The sequence below is a fragment of the Rhinolophus hipposideros genome (assembly GCF_964194185.1).
Source record: "Rhinolophus hipposideros genome assembly, chromosome: 2".
Classification (NCBI taxonomy): Eukaryota; Metazoa; Chordata; class Mammalia; order Chiroptera; family Rhinolophidae; genus Rhinolophus; species Rhinolophus hipposideros.
Window position 1 is genome coordinate 61,475,613 of NC_138048.1, and position 20,645 is coordinate 61,496,257.

At 35.6% G+C, this 20,645-nt stretch overlaps 1 protein-coding gene across 2 annotated transcripts in view; it reads right to left on the reverse strand.

The window, feature by feature from the left end:
- The window catches only part of VPS8 (VPS8 subunit of CORVET complex), a 236,051-nt gene that overhangs the window by 123,181 nt on the left and 92,225 nt on the right, over positions 1-20,645 (reverse strand). For both annotated transcript variants that reach the window (XM_081062741.1, XM_081062742.1), the window contains 6 exons: positions 15,449-15,671; positions 12,324-12,413; positions 10,160-10,211; positions 4,865-4,907; positions 3,425-3,497; positions 3,005-3,124 (listed from right to left, as the gene is read on the reverse strand). In XM_081062741.1, the coding sequence (XP_080918867.1) occupies positions 3,005-3,124; positions 3,425-3,497; positions 4,865-4,907; positions 10,160-10,211; positions 12,324-12,413; positions 15,449-15,671 (601 nt within the window). The remainder of the gene's footprint in view (positions 1-3,004; positions 3,125-3,424; positions 3,498-4,864; positions 4,908-10,159; positions 10,212-12,323; positions 12,414-15,448; positions 15,672-20,645) is intronic.

Consider the following 20,645-nt stretch of genomic DNA (forward strand, 5'->3'; position numbering starts at 1 on the left):
CTGCTCAAGGAGAGCCGAATATATTTTGAGTAGAACATGCACCAAAGTATGTCAATGACAGCACCTGATTCTGAAAATACCCAGTACCTCGAGGATGCGTCTATGAAGGATTTGAAATTTATTCCTATCAAAAATTGAAATGAAATTATTTATTGAGTAATGAGGATGATAAAAGACTTGAAGATCTCTCCTATGGTTTTCACTTAGTACATTTGGCTCTCAGAAATGTTTAAATTCACATAGCAAAAATTTACTGCTGATTTTCCTGAAACAAGAAACCAGACTACGTATTGTCTCAACAGATTTTTTTTAAGTGAATTTCACAGCCATGAACTTTCAAGACTGCATCATAGTTACATGCAAACTAGAATACTTGCTGTTCTTTAAATGGGCCCTGAGCTTCCTCAACTTCTCCAGAGTACCTCTGCCCTTGCCATTCTCTTCTTAGCATGCCCTTTCTTGCTTTCTCCAGCCGGACACACAGTAAACGCTTTTAAACAAATGACTGCTGATTTGTCCAGTTAATTACAGAGAAAAATTAAATCTTTTTTTAAATCTTTTCCCTCAACTAGACTGCTTTGCTGACACTTAGTTGAGAAATGCTAAAATGAGTTATCAAGGAGACTACAAAGAGCTCTTATTCTGGAAAGTTCAAACAGAAAATATTTTGATGTTTCAGTGGGTTAAATATGACTCTGCCTGAAGACAGATGGACAACAAATACCACAGACTTAAACTTACATAAAATAAACTGGGGAAAATAAACGTCCCAAATTACCAGAGTTGGCTCCAAAGCGCACAACATCAAAACGAAGTCAGGATAGAATTAGGTAGGGTGTGACAGAAAGGAGGGTGTGACAAGGTTTCAGTGGTAGCAGAATACCTCTAGTAGCAAACAGAATTCACCTCCAGAAGAAAAGCGAGATTCACCCTGGATGAGGAAGTACTGAGATCAGGTCTGAGACCTAGTGGATCAGACCACTGGCTAATAGGAAGATCACAGAAAGGGGACTGGCAGTGTGAAGCAGAGATCGTGGTAAGATAGGCTTTTGGGCTAGAGAGAGGTACCTCAGAAAGGGGAGAGAGTCCTTGGAGCCTTGTGGTAAAGAAGGAAGTGGCTCAAGATAATGGTCCCACTATAAAACAAGACAATGTCAAAGATTGAGAAGAAGATAGACTACCCTCAAAAGACACTATTTTTGTAACAAATAGCACTTAATTGTAATAAAGGAAGAAAGCACTTGAACTAGGTAAAGCCAGTACATTATTTCCCCCACCCTCCAACAAGGTCACCTATTATTGCTAGTCCAGAAAAATCCAACTCAAAATGAAGAATAAAACCAAATAAACTGTAAAATAAAACAAGATAATAAATTCTAGAGTAAAACAAAATAAAAACTAGCCACAAAATAGAAACAGAAGCGAACTATAACATCCCAACATATATTAACATATTAAAACATACAATTGTAGATTTGAAAGAACATCACAAACCAGAAATTTAAGAATTTAAAAAATAAGTGAACAAAGAGCAGAAAGATATGAAATAGGAGCTAATTGAACTCGGGGAGAGGGAGGGTAAGAACCTGAGAAAAAGGAGAAATTCATCTCAGAAATGAAGACAATTATAAGCCACCCAAGGGAGAATAGATATAGCCAAAAGCAAAAGCACAGTAAGAAAAATAGAAAAGATAAATGAAAAGAAACAAGAAAATGAAATTTAAACAAAGAAGAAAAAGAGATCAGAAAGAAAGCTGATAAATATAGAAGATAAAGATAAAATATATAAATAATTAGAGGTTCTGAAGAAGAAAAACAAAATAATAAAGTAGAAAAAATACTTAAATCTGTAATTCAAGAAAACTTCCTTGAAATAAAAAGACTCGAATTCACAATTGAAAAGGGCCCACAGTATGTATGGTAAAACTGAACCAGAAAAGTCAACTCTGAGTGATATCTTCGAGTGAAACTGTTAGTCTTTAAATATACAGAAAAAAGTGTTATTTTCCTTTCTTCCCTTGCAATTAAAATAACTATTTCTGAAGTCAGATTTTCAAATTAAATGATTTCAAAGCATAATATAATTAGAATGTTAACTTCATGAACACTCGCTTTTTTTATTTAACAGTTTATTATATTATTCAACTTACAAAATTACTATATGCTCATTAGAGAAATTGTCTATTTCAGAGTTAATCACTATTAATACTTAGATGTATTGTTTATCCAAATACTGTTCATATACAGTACTTGTGTGTCTTCCTATCTTTTTTCTTCAAATACTGTGCATATACAATATTTGTGTGTTTTAAACATTTGTGAGCCTGCTGCTTAACTAAACACTATAACGAAGCACTGTCTATGTTATCAAAAGCTTTTAAAAAACAACTACAATACTATTTATTTGGAAAGCTATGACAAGTTTTATATAATCATTCCTCAGGTGAGAGAACCTGACTCACCCAGATCCATTTTTAATGAAACATGTATAAGGATATTTTGTCAGCAGGAAGCATCCGTATTCCATTTCAATTACAGTTATTTCCACTATCATCACCACGTGTCCTTCAGAGCCTTTTTCTATATTCAGTATGCCAACTAACATAATTTATAAAATCAAAGATGCACCATATTTTATGCTGCTTTCTCTAATTTCTTGATAAGAATGTGTGTGTGTGTGTGTGTGTGTGTGTGTGTGAGAGAGAGAGAGAGAGAGAGAGAGAGAGAGAGAGAGAGAGAGAGAGAGAGGAGAGAGAGAGAGAGAGAGAGGAAAAACAAGAAGAAGGAGGAGGGATGGAGAGAGGGAAGGGTGGAGAAGAGGGAAAGGAAGGGAGATAAAGAATTAGAAAATATTTAGTGGCACAACAAAATTAAACATTTGAAACCTTGACTTACTGCTAGGACATAAAAATAGGACCTGTATAAGGATTATTTGTCTTTCTTTCTATTAAAAAAAATTATCACCCTGGCTTTTCAAACACCTTGAAATCATATTATCTCTTACCAATGCCAATACATTTAGAAATTCTCTTGTGTCAAAATGTAGCAAAGTCCGAACATATGGATAGATTTCTTCCTCAGGAGACGCTTCTGCTGAATGCAAGCGAATTAGAAATTCAAAAACCTGCCAAGTAAAAAAAAAAAAAGTTGATTATTTTCTCACCTTACAAAGTATCTTGCTGAAGCATTGATTCCCATTTGGATAAAGCAGAGGCAGGTTGAATTTATTTTAAAGTGCTACTATGTTATAACTTCTGTAACCACTCTCAGCTACAATTATTGGCTTCAGTGATGGTGTGTAGGCGCTCTCCTATCACAGCGGATAGACAGCTCCTGACCACGTGTAACCCTCAATACAATTTGTCTTCAGTGCATCTTAACAAGAGTAGATAGTAGAAAACGCTGTGAAAAAAATAGCACCAACCTGGTTTTTGACCAAGGGAACAAGATCTTCAGGGATGTCACCAAGGGGATAGGCACGACCTGCTAGACAACAGCTAGAAGAAAAGAAAGAATTGGTGATTTGTAATGGTCTAACTTCCAGGAAACACATTGTTTCTCACACCTAAGATATTAGTTTGATTTTTAAGCAGGCTCAGCTTTTATCAGTTATATCAAGTTCAAACCCAGGCCCAGTTCCAACCCAGATCAAAATGATTGCCAGGTCAGAAAATGTGGGTGATAGCGATGGTGGTGAAGTAACACATCTGTGACTAAGTAAAAGTCACATTTCTTCTTATCTTGCCTGAGAAAAACCCAAGCTGCACTAAAGGGGCAAGAAGTAGTGAGAACAGACTGTCTAAAAGTAACATACCCAGCATCTAGAAAGAACCTAATGGCACCATTACGGTATGATTTACCTGTTAAAAGCCTGGTGTTCTCAGAGGCTTTTAAACCAATGGCTCTAAGAATGGTGATTAAAGATGGGGAATGAGTTAGGCAAAGAAATGTCTGGAACATGTCTGCAATCAGACAAGCCTTCAAGGAGACTTAGAATCTCATGAGAAATTAACTGTACAGTTTTACCTCCAAATCAGACCTCTCTTATGGCTAATGACTTGCCTGTTGGGCGAATTACAAAAATGTCTTCTGAATACGTCCTCACTTTTTTCTGGGGGAGCAGAGGTGGGGGTGGATTTTAAACCTCTTGAAACTAGTCATCAATTTGGAGTGTCAGATTAGAGACAGCTGGACACCAGCATATTCTAAGAACTTTGAAGTATGAAATAAGTTTCAAAGTTAACTCTGATGCTAGATAGGAGCTACGACGATACTCTGGCAGGAGATGCCACCTTCCCACCTGCCTGCCAGCCTGGCAGCCAGTCATCTGAAAGTCCCATCAGGACAGTTTTGAGCCTGCATAGTGTATTGGAAAGAACTCTGTTCTGGCAGCAATTTTACCTCTGTCACTAATTTTTCCATGATTTAAAGAAATCTCTTGCACTTATATATAATATAGAGACAACACATAGCTCACAAAGTTGTGGGTAATAAAATACATCATGGTTTCTCAACCTCAGCCTTCTAGGTATTTTAAGAGAGAATTCTTCGTTGTGGGGACAGCCCTGTGCATTGTGGGATGCTTAGCAGCATCCCTGGCCTGTACCCCCTAGATGACAGTAGCAACACTCCCCCAACCCCAGTTGTGACACACAAAAATGTCTTTAGACCTTGCCAGTGACTCTCAGAGGGCGGAGGAGTACAGGGGGACAAACTCTCCGTGGTTGAGAAGCACTGCTATACATGAGAGAACAATGAGAAGTGAAAAGCACTACACAGATAAGAGACGAGAGTACCTCTAAGACTATAGAGAGGAACTTATAGAAGGGGCATTTACAGAGATTACTAAGTAAAAAGCTCTTACCTAATATATACAAGAAGCTTGTTGCCCATGACAACTTGCTCATCTAAAATAGAAAAGATATGGTCAGCAATTCTCAAAACCTTTTCAGAAATACAATTGTTATGTGGAAACAAAAAATAAAACTTGGCATTTAAGGTAAAGTATATCACCAAATAATAGAAAACTGAGATAAGATCACAGTTCATTATTATTTTTAGAATTCCCATTAGATTCTTTTCACAGACACAAAATCAATGACTCATTCAAGGGTACATGTATAAGAAATAGATCTGAGGGTAGAGAACTATGTATTGTTCGCTTAACCAGTAACTTGGGACCAGGGGAAGCTGTAGAGCAGGTAATGAGTTGACTAATTATAAGTCATGATCAATTAATTAATATTAAGGCACAACTATAACGCCTTCTCATTTGTAACAGGACTCTTACCACCTACAGTGACCTATGAGACAGTGGAAGAAAACCTTCAAAAATCCTCCATAAAAGTAGTAAAAACACTGGCAAAAATGGTCAAAACGAACTTTTCCAGAACTCTTGAAATTAACTAACAGCTTGCAACAATCCAATGAATGCTTTATTCAAGAATGGCTGAATCTCAGTAAGAACTGTAAGCTCTTGGTGACTGACCTTTCCCCAGCTACACTGTAGCAATGAAAATCCACAGCCTCAAGCAACTACAGTAACTGTTAAAATCAGTAACCTAGCGGCCACTGGAGGAGGCAGAATGGTCTCAAGCTCCCCAAAAGCCCCATGCTCAGATATCTGTCACTATTTGACCTATCTGGCCCCTTATTTAAAAGCTCCATTCTCAGAGCTTTTCTTTTTTTGTTCTGACTCAGAGCTTCCTCTTTGCAAACAGCAGTATCCCCAGGGCATTTGTGGAAAACAATCAGCCCAGATGTTTAATTTTACAGGTGCCAGAGACAGTGCTACCAGAGGGATGAATAAGAGACTCACCAAAAGACTTAAAAGGAAAAACTGGAGAATGGGAGGTCTGCAGGTGTGCAGGCTTGCAAAAGCTCCAACATATTTCTGGAACTCTCAGACATGTACGTGTACGGGGCTGTGCACATGCCCAGGAAAAACCTAAAAGGCCCTAATCTATAACTAACCTGTGGCTGACTGTGAGACTCTGCACAAGCAGGAAGTGAAGGCTTAGGCAGAACTCTATACTGTCTGCAGGAGCATTTAAAGTTCCAAAATAAAATAAAGTAAAAATTGATGTACTTAAAGTAAGAAATAGACAATTCAATATTTGGAGACATCAATACCCAACTTTCACAATGGACAGAATAATTTGCAGAAGATGAATAGGAACTAGAGTCTTAAAATTATAAGCCAACTAGACCTAACAAACATCTACAGGATACCCTACTCAACAACAAAACACATTCAACATATTATTTTCAAGGGCACATGGAATATTCTCTAGAATATGCCATATGTTAGGCCATAAGACAAGTCTCAATAAATTTTAAAATAAAGAAACTATACAAAGTATGTTCTCCAACCATGAAGGAATGAAATCAGAAATCAGTATCAAAAGGAAATGTGAGAAATTCACAAATATGTCAAAATTAAACAGTATACTTCTAAACAACCGATGTGACAAGAGAAATTAGAAAATACTTTGAGATGAATGAAAATCAAAATACAACATACCAAAACTTATGGGATGCAGCTAAAGCACTGCTTAGAGGAATATCTATAACTATAAATATTTATTTTTAAAAAGAAGAAAGATTTCAAATCAATAACCTAAACTTCTACCTCAAGAAACTAAAAAAAGAACTAATTAAATCCAAAGCAAAATAAATTTAAAAAGAATAAGCTGAAATAAATGAAAGAGAAAAGAAAAATAAAGAATATTAATAAAATTAAAATTGGTTCTTTGAAAAGGCCAACAAAATTGACAAACCTTTAGCTAGAAGACTCAAATTACAAAAAAATCAATAATAAGAGATACAAAAATAAAAGAAATTACAAGAGAATACCATAATACAATAAGAGATACAAAAATAAAAGAAATTACAAGAGAATACCATTAGATACCATTATCTTATATCAACAAATTAGATAATGCAGACGAAATTGACCAATTCCTAGAAGTATACAAACTCAAACTGACTCAAGAAGCAATAGATAATCTCAATAGACTTAAAAAGGAGAGACTGAACTGGTAATTTTAAAACTTCCAACAAAGAATATCCCCAGCACAATGGCTTCATTAATAAATTCTACCAAACACTGAAAGAACACCAATCCTTCATCAACTCTTCCAAAACACAAAAAAGAGAACACTTACTAACTCATTCTAGGAGGCACATACACCAAGGTACCAAGTGTACTCGATACCAAGACTACAAAAAGATATGAAAATAAAACTACAGAATAATGTCCTTTATGAGTATACACATTACAATCCCCCCCAATAAATATAAGCAAATTCAATCCAACAACATGTAAAAAAAATTATACACCATGACCCAGTAGGATTATCCCAAGAATGTAAGATTGGCTTAACATACAGAAATCAATCAATCTTATAGATCATATCAAAAAACAAAGAGACAAAACCCACAGGATTATCTTCATAGATGTAGAAAAAAAGCATTTGATAAAATCCAACTCTTTCATGTTAAAAACACTCAACAAACTAGGAATAGAAGGAAACTTCCTCAAACTAATAAGGCCATCTCCAAATAACCCACAGTTAACATTCTACTAAAAGACTGGATGCTTTCCCCCTTAAATCAGGAAAAAGATAAGAGTGTCCACTCTTGCCATTTCTGTTCAACACTGTATTAGAGGTTCTAGTGAGGCCAATTAGAGAAGAAAAAAGAAATAAAAGGAAAACTATCCCTATTTATAGATGATATGACCTTATATATGTAGAAAATTCTAAAGAATCCATTTAAAAAATTAAAATAAGTCAATTCAGCAAGAATGCAGGACACAAGATCAATATACAACAATCAATTTTATTTCTATACACTAGCAATGAACATTCTAAAAATGAAATTAAAAAACCAATTCCATTTATAGTAGCATCAAAATAAACAAAATACTTAGAAACAGACTTAACAAAAGAAGTATATGACTTGTACACTGAAAACTGCAAAACATCATTGAAAGAAATTAAGTAAGACCTAAATAAATGAAAAGATATCCTATGTTTATGGACTGAAAGACTTAATAATGTTAAGATAGGAATATTCTCCAAACTGACATGTACAGATTCAAAGCAGTCCTTATCAAAATTCCAGCTGCCTTTCTGCACTTTAAGAAAGCAAACTGATTTTAAAAGACCAAAATAAATGGAGAAATACGTCATATTCATAATTAAAAGACTCACTGGTGTTAAGATGCCAATCGTCCAAAATTAATCTATAGTCAATACAATGCCAAACAAAATTCTAATAAACTTTTTTTAAAAGAACTGATGAACTGATTTTAAAGTTCATTGGAAAGGCAAAGGACCTAGACTAGCGAAACCAATTTTGAAGAAAAAAAAGAAGTTGGAACACTTGAGGTACCTGATTTCAAGACTCACTATTAAGTTACAATAATTAAGGCAGTATATTAGTGGCATAAGTATAGACATATAGATCAATGGAACATAATAGAGAGCACAGAAATAGAACCATGCTTTATTGATCAATTGATTTTTGAAAAAAATCAATTTTTCTGACAAGAAGGTGTCAAGGTAATTCGATGGAGACAAGATAATCTTTTCAAAAATTGCTACTGGAACAACTGCTAGGTCTATGGGAGATAAAAATCCTTGAATCTAACCTTGCATCATACATGAAAATTAACTCAACATGGATTACGAACTTAAAATACAAGTACTATTAAAACTATTAAAACTATTAAAACTATTAAACTATTAAAACAAGTACTAGTAAAACTACTAAAACTATTAAATTTCTAGCAGAAAACACAGAAGAAAATCTTTCTGACATTGAATTGGACAAAGATTTCTTAAACAAAACACCAAATGTCTAAACTACAAGAGGAAAAAAATGAATAAAATGGACTTCATGAAGATTTAAAATTTGTGTTCTTTGAAAAACATGGTTAAAAAAACAAAAAAGCTACAGACTGGAAGAAAAATTTTGCAAAACATATATTGAAAAAGGGCTGTAGCCAGACTACATAAAGAACTCTTACATGCTTTGGTGGGGAGTTCACTCACTTGGAACTCTTATAACTCAATAATATGAAGTTAAATAATGCTTCTTCCCTACTGCCAAAAAAAGTGCTAACAATTTAAACAGACAATGCACAAAAGAAGATATATGAATAGACAATAGCACATGAAAAGATGCTCAACATCACTAACCAACAGGGAAATAAAAATAAAAATCACAATAAGATACCATACGACCAAAAGAATAGCTAAAATTTTTAAGAGATTTACAAAGACTGAAAGTACCAAGTGTTTGCCAGGATATGGAGCCATTGGAACTCTCATATATTGCTGATGGAAATAAAAAATGGTACAGCCATTTGGAAAAAAGACATAGCAGTACCTTAGAAAGTAAAACATACATTGACCATAAAATCCATCCATTCCAACCCTACGAAGTTGCCCACATTATGATTGGGCACATATGCCCACACAAAATGAACACATATGCCCACACAAAAACTTATTCATAGCTGGGCATCAGTGACGGGGGTAGGAAGGCACACGGTAGGGCAACATAAGGGATACCTATGCTGATGAATCTGTTCTCCATCTTGACTTCATCTATGTGAATATCTTGTTGTGATATTGTGCTTTAGTTTTTGTAAGATGTTATCCTTGGGGGAAACCGGATAAAGAGTACACAGGAGGGAGCTCTTGTGTTGTTTCTTACAACTGCATGTGAATCTCAAATTTCCTCACAATAAAAAGTTTAATTAAAAACAAAACAAAATTCATCCACAAATGTAGCAGCATGACTTATAATAGCTCCAAACTGAAAGCAATTCAAATGTCCATCAATTGGTAAATAAACAAATGATAGTATATCCAATTCATGAAATACCATTCAGCAGTAAAAGGGAATGAAATAGTAATACATGCGACAACATGGATGAATCTCAGAAACATTATGCTAAATGAAAGCAAGAAAACACCAAAAATGACATATTGCATAATTCCATTTGCATGAAATGTGTGACAAAGTAAATCAGGGATTGACTGGAGGTGGGACTGTGGACAAAGAATATATTACATGACATTTAAATAAAATACTTTAAAATACAAAAAAAAAAAATTTGTGAAAATAATTTAGATTTAGAAAATACCTGTTAGCGTTCTTCCTGCATTCAGAGGAGGCGCAATGACTTTGAAAAGTTTCTTCATGAAAATGGAATACAAAAACAATCACCATCAGTTTTAAAAGAATATTTTTAAAAGATAATCAAGAATCCTACGCTATCAATCATCTTTCTCTGATTGAATTAGATGGTCATATGCTATTGAGATTAAAAACTTTTTTTTTGAGATTAAAAACTTTTAATGTAGACATGAACTGTTTTAGAAGGATCACTGGGAAACAACCATTTAAACACTGAAAAGTGATTTCCTTATAGGAAGAAAATCATTATAAAAGAGGAATCACAGAATGCATCTAACCTCCCACTGCTAAAATCTCCAAATGACTGTTTAATAACATACCAAGCTCCTGCTGAAAGCCATTAAACTTGAAAATTACTCTTAACACAAAACAAGGCAACCTCAGTGTTCCATTTGAAATGTATAGGTATAAATATGAACCAGATTTTGAAAAGAAAAATAAAAAACCCACACAAGGGGCCGGCCCGGTGGCTCAGGCGGTTAGAGCTCCGTGCTCCTAACTCTAAAGGCTGCCTGTTCGATTCCCACATGGGCCAGTGGACTCTCAACCACAAGGTTGCCAGTTCAATTCCTCAAGTCCCACAAGGGATGGTGGGCTGCGCCCACTGCAACTAAGATTGAACTTGGCACCTTGAGCTGAGCTGCCACTGAGCTCCCGGATGGCTCAGTTGGTTGGAGCGCGTCCTCTCAACCACAAGGTTGCCGGTTTGACTGCCAGAAGGGATGGTGGGCTGTGCCCTCTGCAACTAGTAACAGCAACTGGACCTGGAGCTGAGCTGCGCCCTCCACAACTAAGATTGAAAGGACAACAACTTGACTTGGAAAAAAGCCCTGGAAGTACACTGTTCCCCCAATAAAGTCCTGTACCCCTTCCCCCCAAAAAAAATCTTGGAAAAAAAATACCCCACACAAAACAAAAACTTCAAAAGCAACAATAACAAAAACGCAGAAATCATTTTTATCAACATAAAATGCATCAAATTAGAATCTGTTTTTAGGAATTATTTTGAGAGAGAGTAGAAATTGCATTAATTCTTCCTAATGGTGGGTTAGTAGTGAGACAGAAAACATTTCTGCATGCAGAGAGACGTGGACCTCACTGAGGGGGCAGCTGTCAGCTCTTTCTCAGGGAACACTGGGCCTGGTGAGGAAGCAGCTGAGAGGGGCTCAAATGTAACTGACTGGACACACAGATAATCAGAGTCAAAAGCAGGGACATCGGGCTGTGGCTCCAATTTTGGAAATTTACCAAGAGAAGAAAGGTGCAACCAAAACTGAAGGAATTATGAATTAGAGGGATACACACCTACCAAGCTAAAGGTGTGCAAAGAAAACTGAATTATCATACAATGACTGCTGACTTAATAATATTGAAGATGGTACTGAATGCTCATTTAATATTCAAAAATGTTGACCACATCCCTTCAGCAGGTGCCTGACTCTTTTGTGCGAGGTATTTAGTCAGTAACAAAGCAATGGGCTGACAGGCACATGTAGCCACAATCCATCACTCACAATTCTGCCCTCAAATATAAGCAAATAGCAAGATGGATATTTTGTTCTTTTTAAAATGCCCAACTGCTCTTTGAATGCTCTCTTGTAACGTAAGGAGAACAAGAAATTATTCTAATATAATGAATGCTATAAAATTCTCAACTTGCAAAAGCAACTTGTCAGCAAAGAACAAGTAATGACCTCCCAACATTTTCAGGACCTTCCCCCAGCAGAATATATCTACAAATAGTATTACTCAGTAGTATATTTACTATACGCAGTAACTGTATATATTTCTTGTACCTTTCAGAAAAGCTATTAAAATAGCAAAAATTCTTAAGGAAAAAACTTAAAGTCTAACAGGCATGCATTACTTTTATCTATTGTTCCCTAGGATTTAAAAACCTACTATGCAGATAAAAAAAGAGAAAGCAATAGCAGAAAGTATGAAATTAAAGGCTACTTAATAAATTCGCAAATGAGTACAAGTCTAGTAAATCTACAAGATATTAAAAAAATGATTGGATGAGATCAGAAACTATTCAAAGCAAATGGAGAACAGGGAAAAAACATTAACAGACAAGATTAAACATGTGTCCAAGTTAGGAAGTATCTTACCTCCATTGGACTAATAAACTCATTCATGCCTCTGTTGTAGACGTAGATCATAGCATCATACAGACGATTTTCCCAACACATGAGAACTACCTGTAGAAAGAAAAAGTTGCTTGGTCCATACAATTTAATTAAGTCTAATTATTTTCCTTAAACTTTTAAGATTGAAGAAGATCCTGGATTCTCTTATTTTTTCTTATTCCTTCTCTGAAACAAATTGAAGTACTCAAACACAAGGTCATGGTAGGAGCAGTTGTAGGTTCAATACCACTTTTAATAGTACAATAGTTACTTTTCAATATTTTCCAATGTCTTATTTTATTTTGTCTCTATTCTAGCCTTTTCCATCTTCATTTTAACTTTGGTCCATAGTTCTAAAATATTTCTTAAACACCTATATTCAGGTCCTCTCCTAGGCACTGGGGATAAAAGGATGGATAAAACAAACCCAGACCTGGTACCTACCCTTACAGAACCTTCATTCATTTTAGACACTAACCTAAAAGGGAGAGCCACAAAATGGTATGTGAGTTATGACTTGGGGAAGATATTCAATTACACAAATAATTCATTTACAACTGTGATAAGTGTTATAAAGTTACCTGGCTTGATCTGGAATATTCAGAAGGTCATCCGAGAGGGAGCAATATTTAAGCTAGGACCTAAAGAATACATATGCGTGTACGTAAGCCAAAGCATAGGTGGAAACTCGGGACTCTGCAGGCAGAGCAGTAAGTAGGATGGTCCTAATGTGGAAAGGAACTTGAAATGTTTAAGGATGGAGAAAAATCAACTTGAGAAAATATTTAGAAAAAAGAATAGAGATGACCGAAGTGTAGCGTACTCCGTCTTCTGTTCCTATGAAGCCATGCTATACTACAGAGTGATGAGGAGAGGGCTGGAGTGGAAGAGTAGAGGTCAGCACAGAATGATAAGGGGTAGCCAGAGAGGTGAGAGGGAAAGTGGAAGGGACGTGTCACGGGAGAGTCTTTCTAGAAAAAGCCATGATCTTCCACCTGCTCTCCTCTCCTCTCAGCCAGTGTCATGATCGCACATCTCTTTACCAGTGACTAACACATTTACAGCGTCAGCCCTCATCTACCCTCCAAACCACATATCCAACCACTTACTTGCTGTCTTAACCTGAATGTCTAGTAGCTACCTCAAAGTGAAACGGCAAAATAGAACTCCTGATTTTGTCTCCCAAACTTAGACCTACTCCAGTCTTGCAAACCTCTTAAAGGAATCATCACCTGCTTCTCAAGCTAAAAAACTAGGCACCATCCATAAATTCTCTTCCCCCAGCCCCTTGCATCAGCAGATCAGTTCTACCTCCAAAACATCCAAAATCAGGCCATCTCTCTCCATCTCACTGCTACAGTCTCTGGCCAGGACCACCTCTTGGACCAGCTCCTAACTAGTCACTTTGATTCTTCTGTACTTGGCCCTCACCCCTCATTTCATCCCAAGCAAACCAGAGTGATCTTGCTTAAAACTTTTGAATGATTTCCCATAGCACTCAGAATAACATCGAAAAATCTGTACCTTGCCCTCTCTTTTTCAACCAAGCTCCAGATCTATTTACTTTTTATCTGTTACCAGAATATTTGCATTACTGATTCCTCTAGTCATTCATATTCCAAACTCAACGCTGCCTCCTTAGAAATGCTTTCTATAATTAGTCAGCCTAAAGCAGACTCCCAATTCTCTCCCTACCAGATTGTCTGTTTGACTTTTAACATAACACTTTTCTTTAATATTTCTTATTTGTTTACTTATTTATGTTTATAGTCAAACTTTTTTGCTAAAATGTAAGCCCTATGAGAGGACAAACCTTATCTACTAAGGTCACAGAATCATCCTCAGAGCCTGACACTCAATAAAGAAACAAATGCTGTTGAAAAAGTAAATAAAATTTGAAAAATATTGGTTGATACAGTAGATGTGGAGGTCGCTAACTGTGGTGAAATCTGGCTGTGACGGGGAAGAGTGACATGGGGCAGTAACCCAGGGGAAGAGGGGAGCAGGACTGATATGGAGGGAAGGGAAACCGAGGGGGAAGGTATTTAAACTATTTTAACATGAAAAAGAACAGAAAATATTGACATCGTATTGGGGAAAAGCTAGCAATGTTACAAAGAGAAGAAATTAGAAATTTCTCCTATATTGGTGATGGGTAAATAAAGCTAGATTGATATCGCGCTCTCAAATTATCAGACCTATTAGCAAACTGTGCAGACTAGGACAGATTACCTGGATAATAGGAAGGCATATATAAAAGAGGATCTGGCTTTATTTTGAAAACTCACAGCCATTCATAAAGAGCTTCCAGGAAGAATAACCATTTTTCTAAACCTTTCATTTCTAGGTAATTTTGCACATTAAAAAGAAAATATTGGTCTATCTAAGATCTGTTGAAGTTATCCTTATTTTAGCTCAATAGGGCTTAGTGCCTTTGTACCTTTGCAGGAGTAGCTGCTCATTATTAGGACTACTGTGGAACTAAAGAGGGAAATTGTGAAATGTCTTAGGCCAGAATACATACTGCTCCTCAGTGAAGGACTGAAAATTTATTGCAGAGACTTCAGATATACTAGAAATATATTATAAAACAATGGGCTGGCCGATGATTCTTGCTTCTTATACTATTTCAAAACTCAATGTATGAAAATTACTAACCCTGGACTTACAAACTAGCTTTAAAACAAACAAAAAAAATTGGTATCATACTCTTAAGAGTGAAAATATTTTATTATTCATATGAAAGTACTCCTAGTGGAAATTCACTTACAGAATGAAAACTGTAGTAGTGAACAGATGAAGAAAGATCAGTCAATAAGCATTTAGTGAGCAACTACCAAACATAAACTCTCTATGAAGAGTTCTATAGGAGATGTCAAAGAAATAGAAAGATCCTGGTTTTACAGAGTTCATAATCTAGTTTTCATTAAAAAACAGTCCTAAGAAATATGCTGACAAATACAAGTTTATAAGACATCTTACCGAAAGAGCTCAGTCAGTAATTGGGACTGATTAGATGGCACAGTGAGGCCTAATCAGTCAGGTAAAAATAATCAATAAAGGAATGATGTTTATTCTGTAAGTTAGTACACTGTCTGTAAACTCACCTGTTGAATATCTAAGCTGGTGATATCCATATGTACAATGAGGGCTTCCACATTTTCCATTAACTTTTTATCTTGGAAATGAACAATCAAGTCTTTCATTACCTGGGGTGTGATCCCCACCAATTTATCACTTAAAATATATGGCTCAAGGCACTCCAAAAACACTCCTTTGGCCACTGAATTCTCACTTAATTTGTCATATATCTGGCTAAATAAAAGATCCCTATAACAGAAAGAAAAAACATAGTTTTAGGAACATTCCAAACACCCATTAAATTCAGTCTACTAAGTGTATCATCTTTTTTCCTATTTCAACTTACAAGTTTATTAAAAGCAGTAACAATATTTGCATAGAGCTTTATACTGTGAAAACCTTTTTATATTATACTATCTTAACTAATTCTCCTAGTACTTCTTTTACAAATAAGAAAAGCTGAGTAAGTTATGTGCTGAAAAGTCACACAGCTTACAAGTGATAGAGTCAGAATTTGAACTCAGCCTTCTGGCCTAAATCTTGTGTTGTGTCTATTATGGCACACTGCTTCTAAAAGACAACACCATGTGGGAACGGGTAGTATGGTGAACATGACGATGTAAGGAAAAATCAAAAAGGACTATTCACAAGTTATCCCTTCCTCATTTCTGGTATCTTAATATTCCTAGCGGATCTGCAGAGGCAATTTACTTCTTTATCTAGTTGTTACCATTTGCTTCCCAAAGGGTTTAGACAATGATAATTCATAGGAAATGAAGAAAATGTTCAGTATTTCAAAAATATGTCTGGAAAAAGTTTTACGCAGAAACAAAAATTTTAAATTAATCTAAATGCCACCATATGCAATAATTATATTTTACTTATTTCACATTTCTTCTGCAAATGGCCCATTAATAATTTTAGAGTTATACTTTTCATAGATAATTATAAATTGTTCTCATGCAATATTATAAGTATTATTCTAAGTTGTTACCTACTTTTAAAATAACCATTTTGTCTAACTCACAATGTTTCAATATGCCAAAACATCAGAATTTACTTAACTATTCCTGTAGTGTTGGCTGTATCGCTTATTTCCAGTATTTTAATATTATGAGCGAGGCCAGAATAAACATTTACATATACAGTCCTCCCCATTTTGGGAGCTTAATTCCTTCATCATTCTACTTGTAGAAATTTATGTTAAAATATATGAAAATGTTTGTGGCCCTAGAAATGTATTTCTAAGTTATCTTCCAAAAGCATCACAGTACCAACTTATACTGCAACTAGCAATAAATAGTAATACGAGTTTCACCAGACAATTGTGCTTGTTTTTCTCCTAGATAATTGTAAGTATATATTAAACATCACTGTTTTTAATTAAACAGCTCTGATGACTGGTAAAATTAAATGTTTTCCATGTTTGCATTTATGCAATGTATTTCCTTGTACCATTCACTAATTCACTCATTCCTTTTTTCAATACAGAAACTCTGCTAATTCTATGCATGTTAATATGATTTAGTTATTTATTTATTTTACTAAATGTGCAATCTCTTCATATGTGTATCGCGTCAACTGTGAAAAGTTCTAGATGGTTCATCCACAGGTGTGGTCTTTCATGAGAAGTCCCACAAAAAGGTCAAGGAAGACTCTGAAAGGAGCGGGATGGTGTCCTGCCTCACTTGAGGTCCTGGATGAAGACAGATGATAAACAGACTAGCTGCAACTGTACCAGAACCACATGCTATGCTCCAATAAACAGTAGTTGCAATATCTTGGGGGGCGGGGGGGGAATCCATATCCATTTTTTTTTCATTTCTACAATGTAGTTTTTGTATCAGTTTTACCCTTTGCTCTATTATTTATCAGAGTATTTTTTCATGTGAGTTTCATTTTCATCCATATTCCATCACATTTTTGTGATTGCCAATTACTGGCCAAATAAAAGAAACTAGATTAATGAAGCTTTACAGTAAGAAACATACAGTAAGAGTAACAAAGTAACTCCAATGAATTTAAAGAAAATGTCATATTTGTTAGTCTTTGCACGCTGTAATGTGTTGTTAAAAACAACATGCCAGAGAAGATAATTATATATTTTAGTTCAGCACAAAAAGCCATGGGGAGGAAAATTAAAGAGCTAAAAATTCAGTAAACAGAGCATAAAAGTTGACAGAGAAGGTACTCTTGTGACACACAGCAGCACGCAATGCTGGTAAGATTAATGGCAAAACGGTATGTTTCTTTCTTAACCAATCTGAAGCTATAATAAAGAAGCAAGAAAAATAAAACTCAGCAACTCCTATCTGCATCTCTTCCCTAAAATAAAAATAAAACAAAATTCTAAGACATGTTCTCATCATTCTGGGTGTATACTTACTAGAGCATGAGGGAAGGAGTAAGAAAGAGAAGTATGTACAAAAAAAGTGTTTAGCTCTTGTGTTTCTTTCTATATTTAGGCATTATACTCTAAAGTGCTGACTCTGTTTACTGGGAAGACTAACTGCAAAACTGCTGTTATCACTTCAAGCTTAGCCTCCCTATAGCCAGTAAACAAAAAAAAAAAATCTGAAGAATAGAGGGCCATCGAAGTGGTCTTCTTTCTGTATAACTTCACTTTATGTTAATACTCATATTGAAGACATTATTTGGAGTTTATCATTCATAACTTCAAATTGATAGAGAAAAATGACTAAATTCACTTTGTGCGGTATCAATTTTACAATTCAAAAAAAGGCAAGAACTAAGCTTTGGTGATAACTGCAAATTCAGAGACTGTCTGAAGATGAGTCAGAGCATCAACTCTAACAACCGCCAGTCTATACTAAACATATAACCAGAGCCAAATAAAGAAATTCCCACTAAATATAAGTGGGATTTAATAAATCTAAAGTTGACTGGGACTGGTCTCTTTATTTATAAAAGTAAAAGCAAAGTTCAAATGAACTTTAAGAAATTGTGTTCAAAAGGCTCTGTTTTCTGATAGAAGCATCACAAGTTGTAAAGATTTCCTCTAAAAAGGCAGTTTAATTGTGGTGATGGTTGCATAACTCTATAAATACATTAAAAATTATTGAATTGTACACTTTAAAGGGGTGAATTTTATGGTATGTGAATTATATCTGAATACAGCTGTTATAAAATTAAAAAGGCCATGGCACCTTTTTTCCCTGAGCTTTGATGTTTAAAATTGTAGCACACAGTTATCAAAAACAAAACAAAACAAAACAAAAAACAGTATGCAAAACATCAAATTCCTCACCCGTGTTTGATAATTAAGATTTTTCTGTTTCTCAAACAATAACCCTGACATTGAACAAGATTGAACAAATACCCTGGCTATCCAAAGACCACTTCAGGTTCACAGAAATATTTTTAGTTCATATTTATATATAAGTCATGTTATTTGAATGGTGCCTTATTTTTGGATATCTGCTTGCAGTGATATAAGCTCAAAGTGGTCAAGATCATCCATATACAGCACCTATTTTGTTTCATTATGTAACAGCTTTATTGAGAAATAACTCACAGATAATAACAAAGTTACCTATTTGTAAACAATATTAAAAATTATATTTCAAGGAAATTCTGGACCTATTTTCAAAATAAACTGAAATTATGGATACTGTAGTATAGGCAAAATGACAAATCATTAAATGTCCTACAAAGTGCCTTGAGACAAATCTCTTAATACTGAAAAGAAAAAAAAAATACACACTACCAAATTGAAGTGAAATTGTGGAACAGAGACCAAATTATGAAAATAAAAGTGTAAGTCTTCAAAAACAATTTCCTATCATTTCTGATTTTAAGGAATTCATGAAAACACTATAAAGCCAAATTTTAACCAAAAATGACACACACTGATCAGTACGCCCTACAGAGAAAAAGCAGTGTGGTTCCTGCCACAGTAAAAAGGACTTTGCATCATAAAAGAATTCTTAAGTATGAACAGGAATACATATATACATATATATATATATGTATATGTATATATAAACTAGTTTAATTAATATTACTGCTGGGTATGGGACTCTATGAATTATGATACTAAAGTAACAGTGACTACAGTGTAACAGTTGTGGTACTGAGTTAAAATTCATTTCAGAATAAGTGTTTATAATTTGACCCACATAAAAAACAGTATAATATGTAAAAATAAGAGAACTATAAAAGCAATGTAACCAACCAGAAGATATTAATACAAAAGGCATTTAGGGCCCAGGATTGAGTGTCTAAGTGATGACCCTAGAAGTGAAAGAAGTTACCTGAAATTGGCTGAATCCTAAATTATGTTTTCTAAGATATATTTATGTTATGCACAATCAGAGCATACCTTAAAGCAATCTTAATGTCACAGATATTTTGAAAATTTGGGAATGTAGAAAACCCTAGATGTAAAATGGAACCAAATGCCAAAGAAGAAAGTGATGTCACCAAGAAGGCGACACAGGCTGTTCCTAACTTGCCCCCGCCATAAGAACAACAACTATCAAGAACAAGACACCACTGAGAGAATCTTAAAGCCTGGGAGTGAAGCTGAAGCCTCCCCACCGCACCACAGAGACCAGACAGACTGGATCAGAAGGGTAAGGGAAGTGGCTACGCATTGACTGCATTTCCTGTTCCCCCAGGCACTGCAGCATCATGTGGAGAGCTCTCCCCTGAGTCTATGGTTCCTCCAGTGGGAAAAGAGAACCCAGGGGGACAACCAGCATCCCCCCGGCATTGTGCGTCACTTGGCACAAGCCCCTACTCAGATCTTGCACCACACAAATTATAGTGGAATCTGCAGGGCTCAACCACTGGGGATTTGACTGTGACGGAGAAGGGGGGTGGGGCTTGCAACAATCAGCACACGGATCTTGGCACATGGAGTTCATGCCTGCAGTGCCCAAGTAGTAACTCCAACCTGTGGCTTTGCTCACCTGCAGAACCCAGTCACGGGTACACTCCAACCAGGGAACTCGGCAGGGTATAGATCCGCTTGATTCAAATCCTCAAACAAGGAGTTTTGCTGGCCCTATAACCTGACTTGCCCACGCCCAAGCAGGGAGCTGAATCACAGCCCCACCCGCTGTGGAGACTACTTACCAGAAGGTCTGAAGACAATTCATGGAGGCTGTATGGCCCAGTGAAACTTAAGTCCAGAGGGAGGCAGGCAGAGCTGGTAGTTTGCAGAATAAAACCAGTGTCCTAGTTTGCTCAGGGAACTTG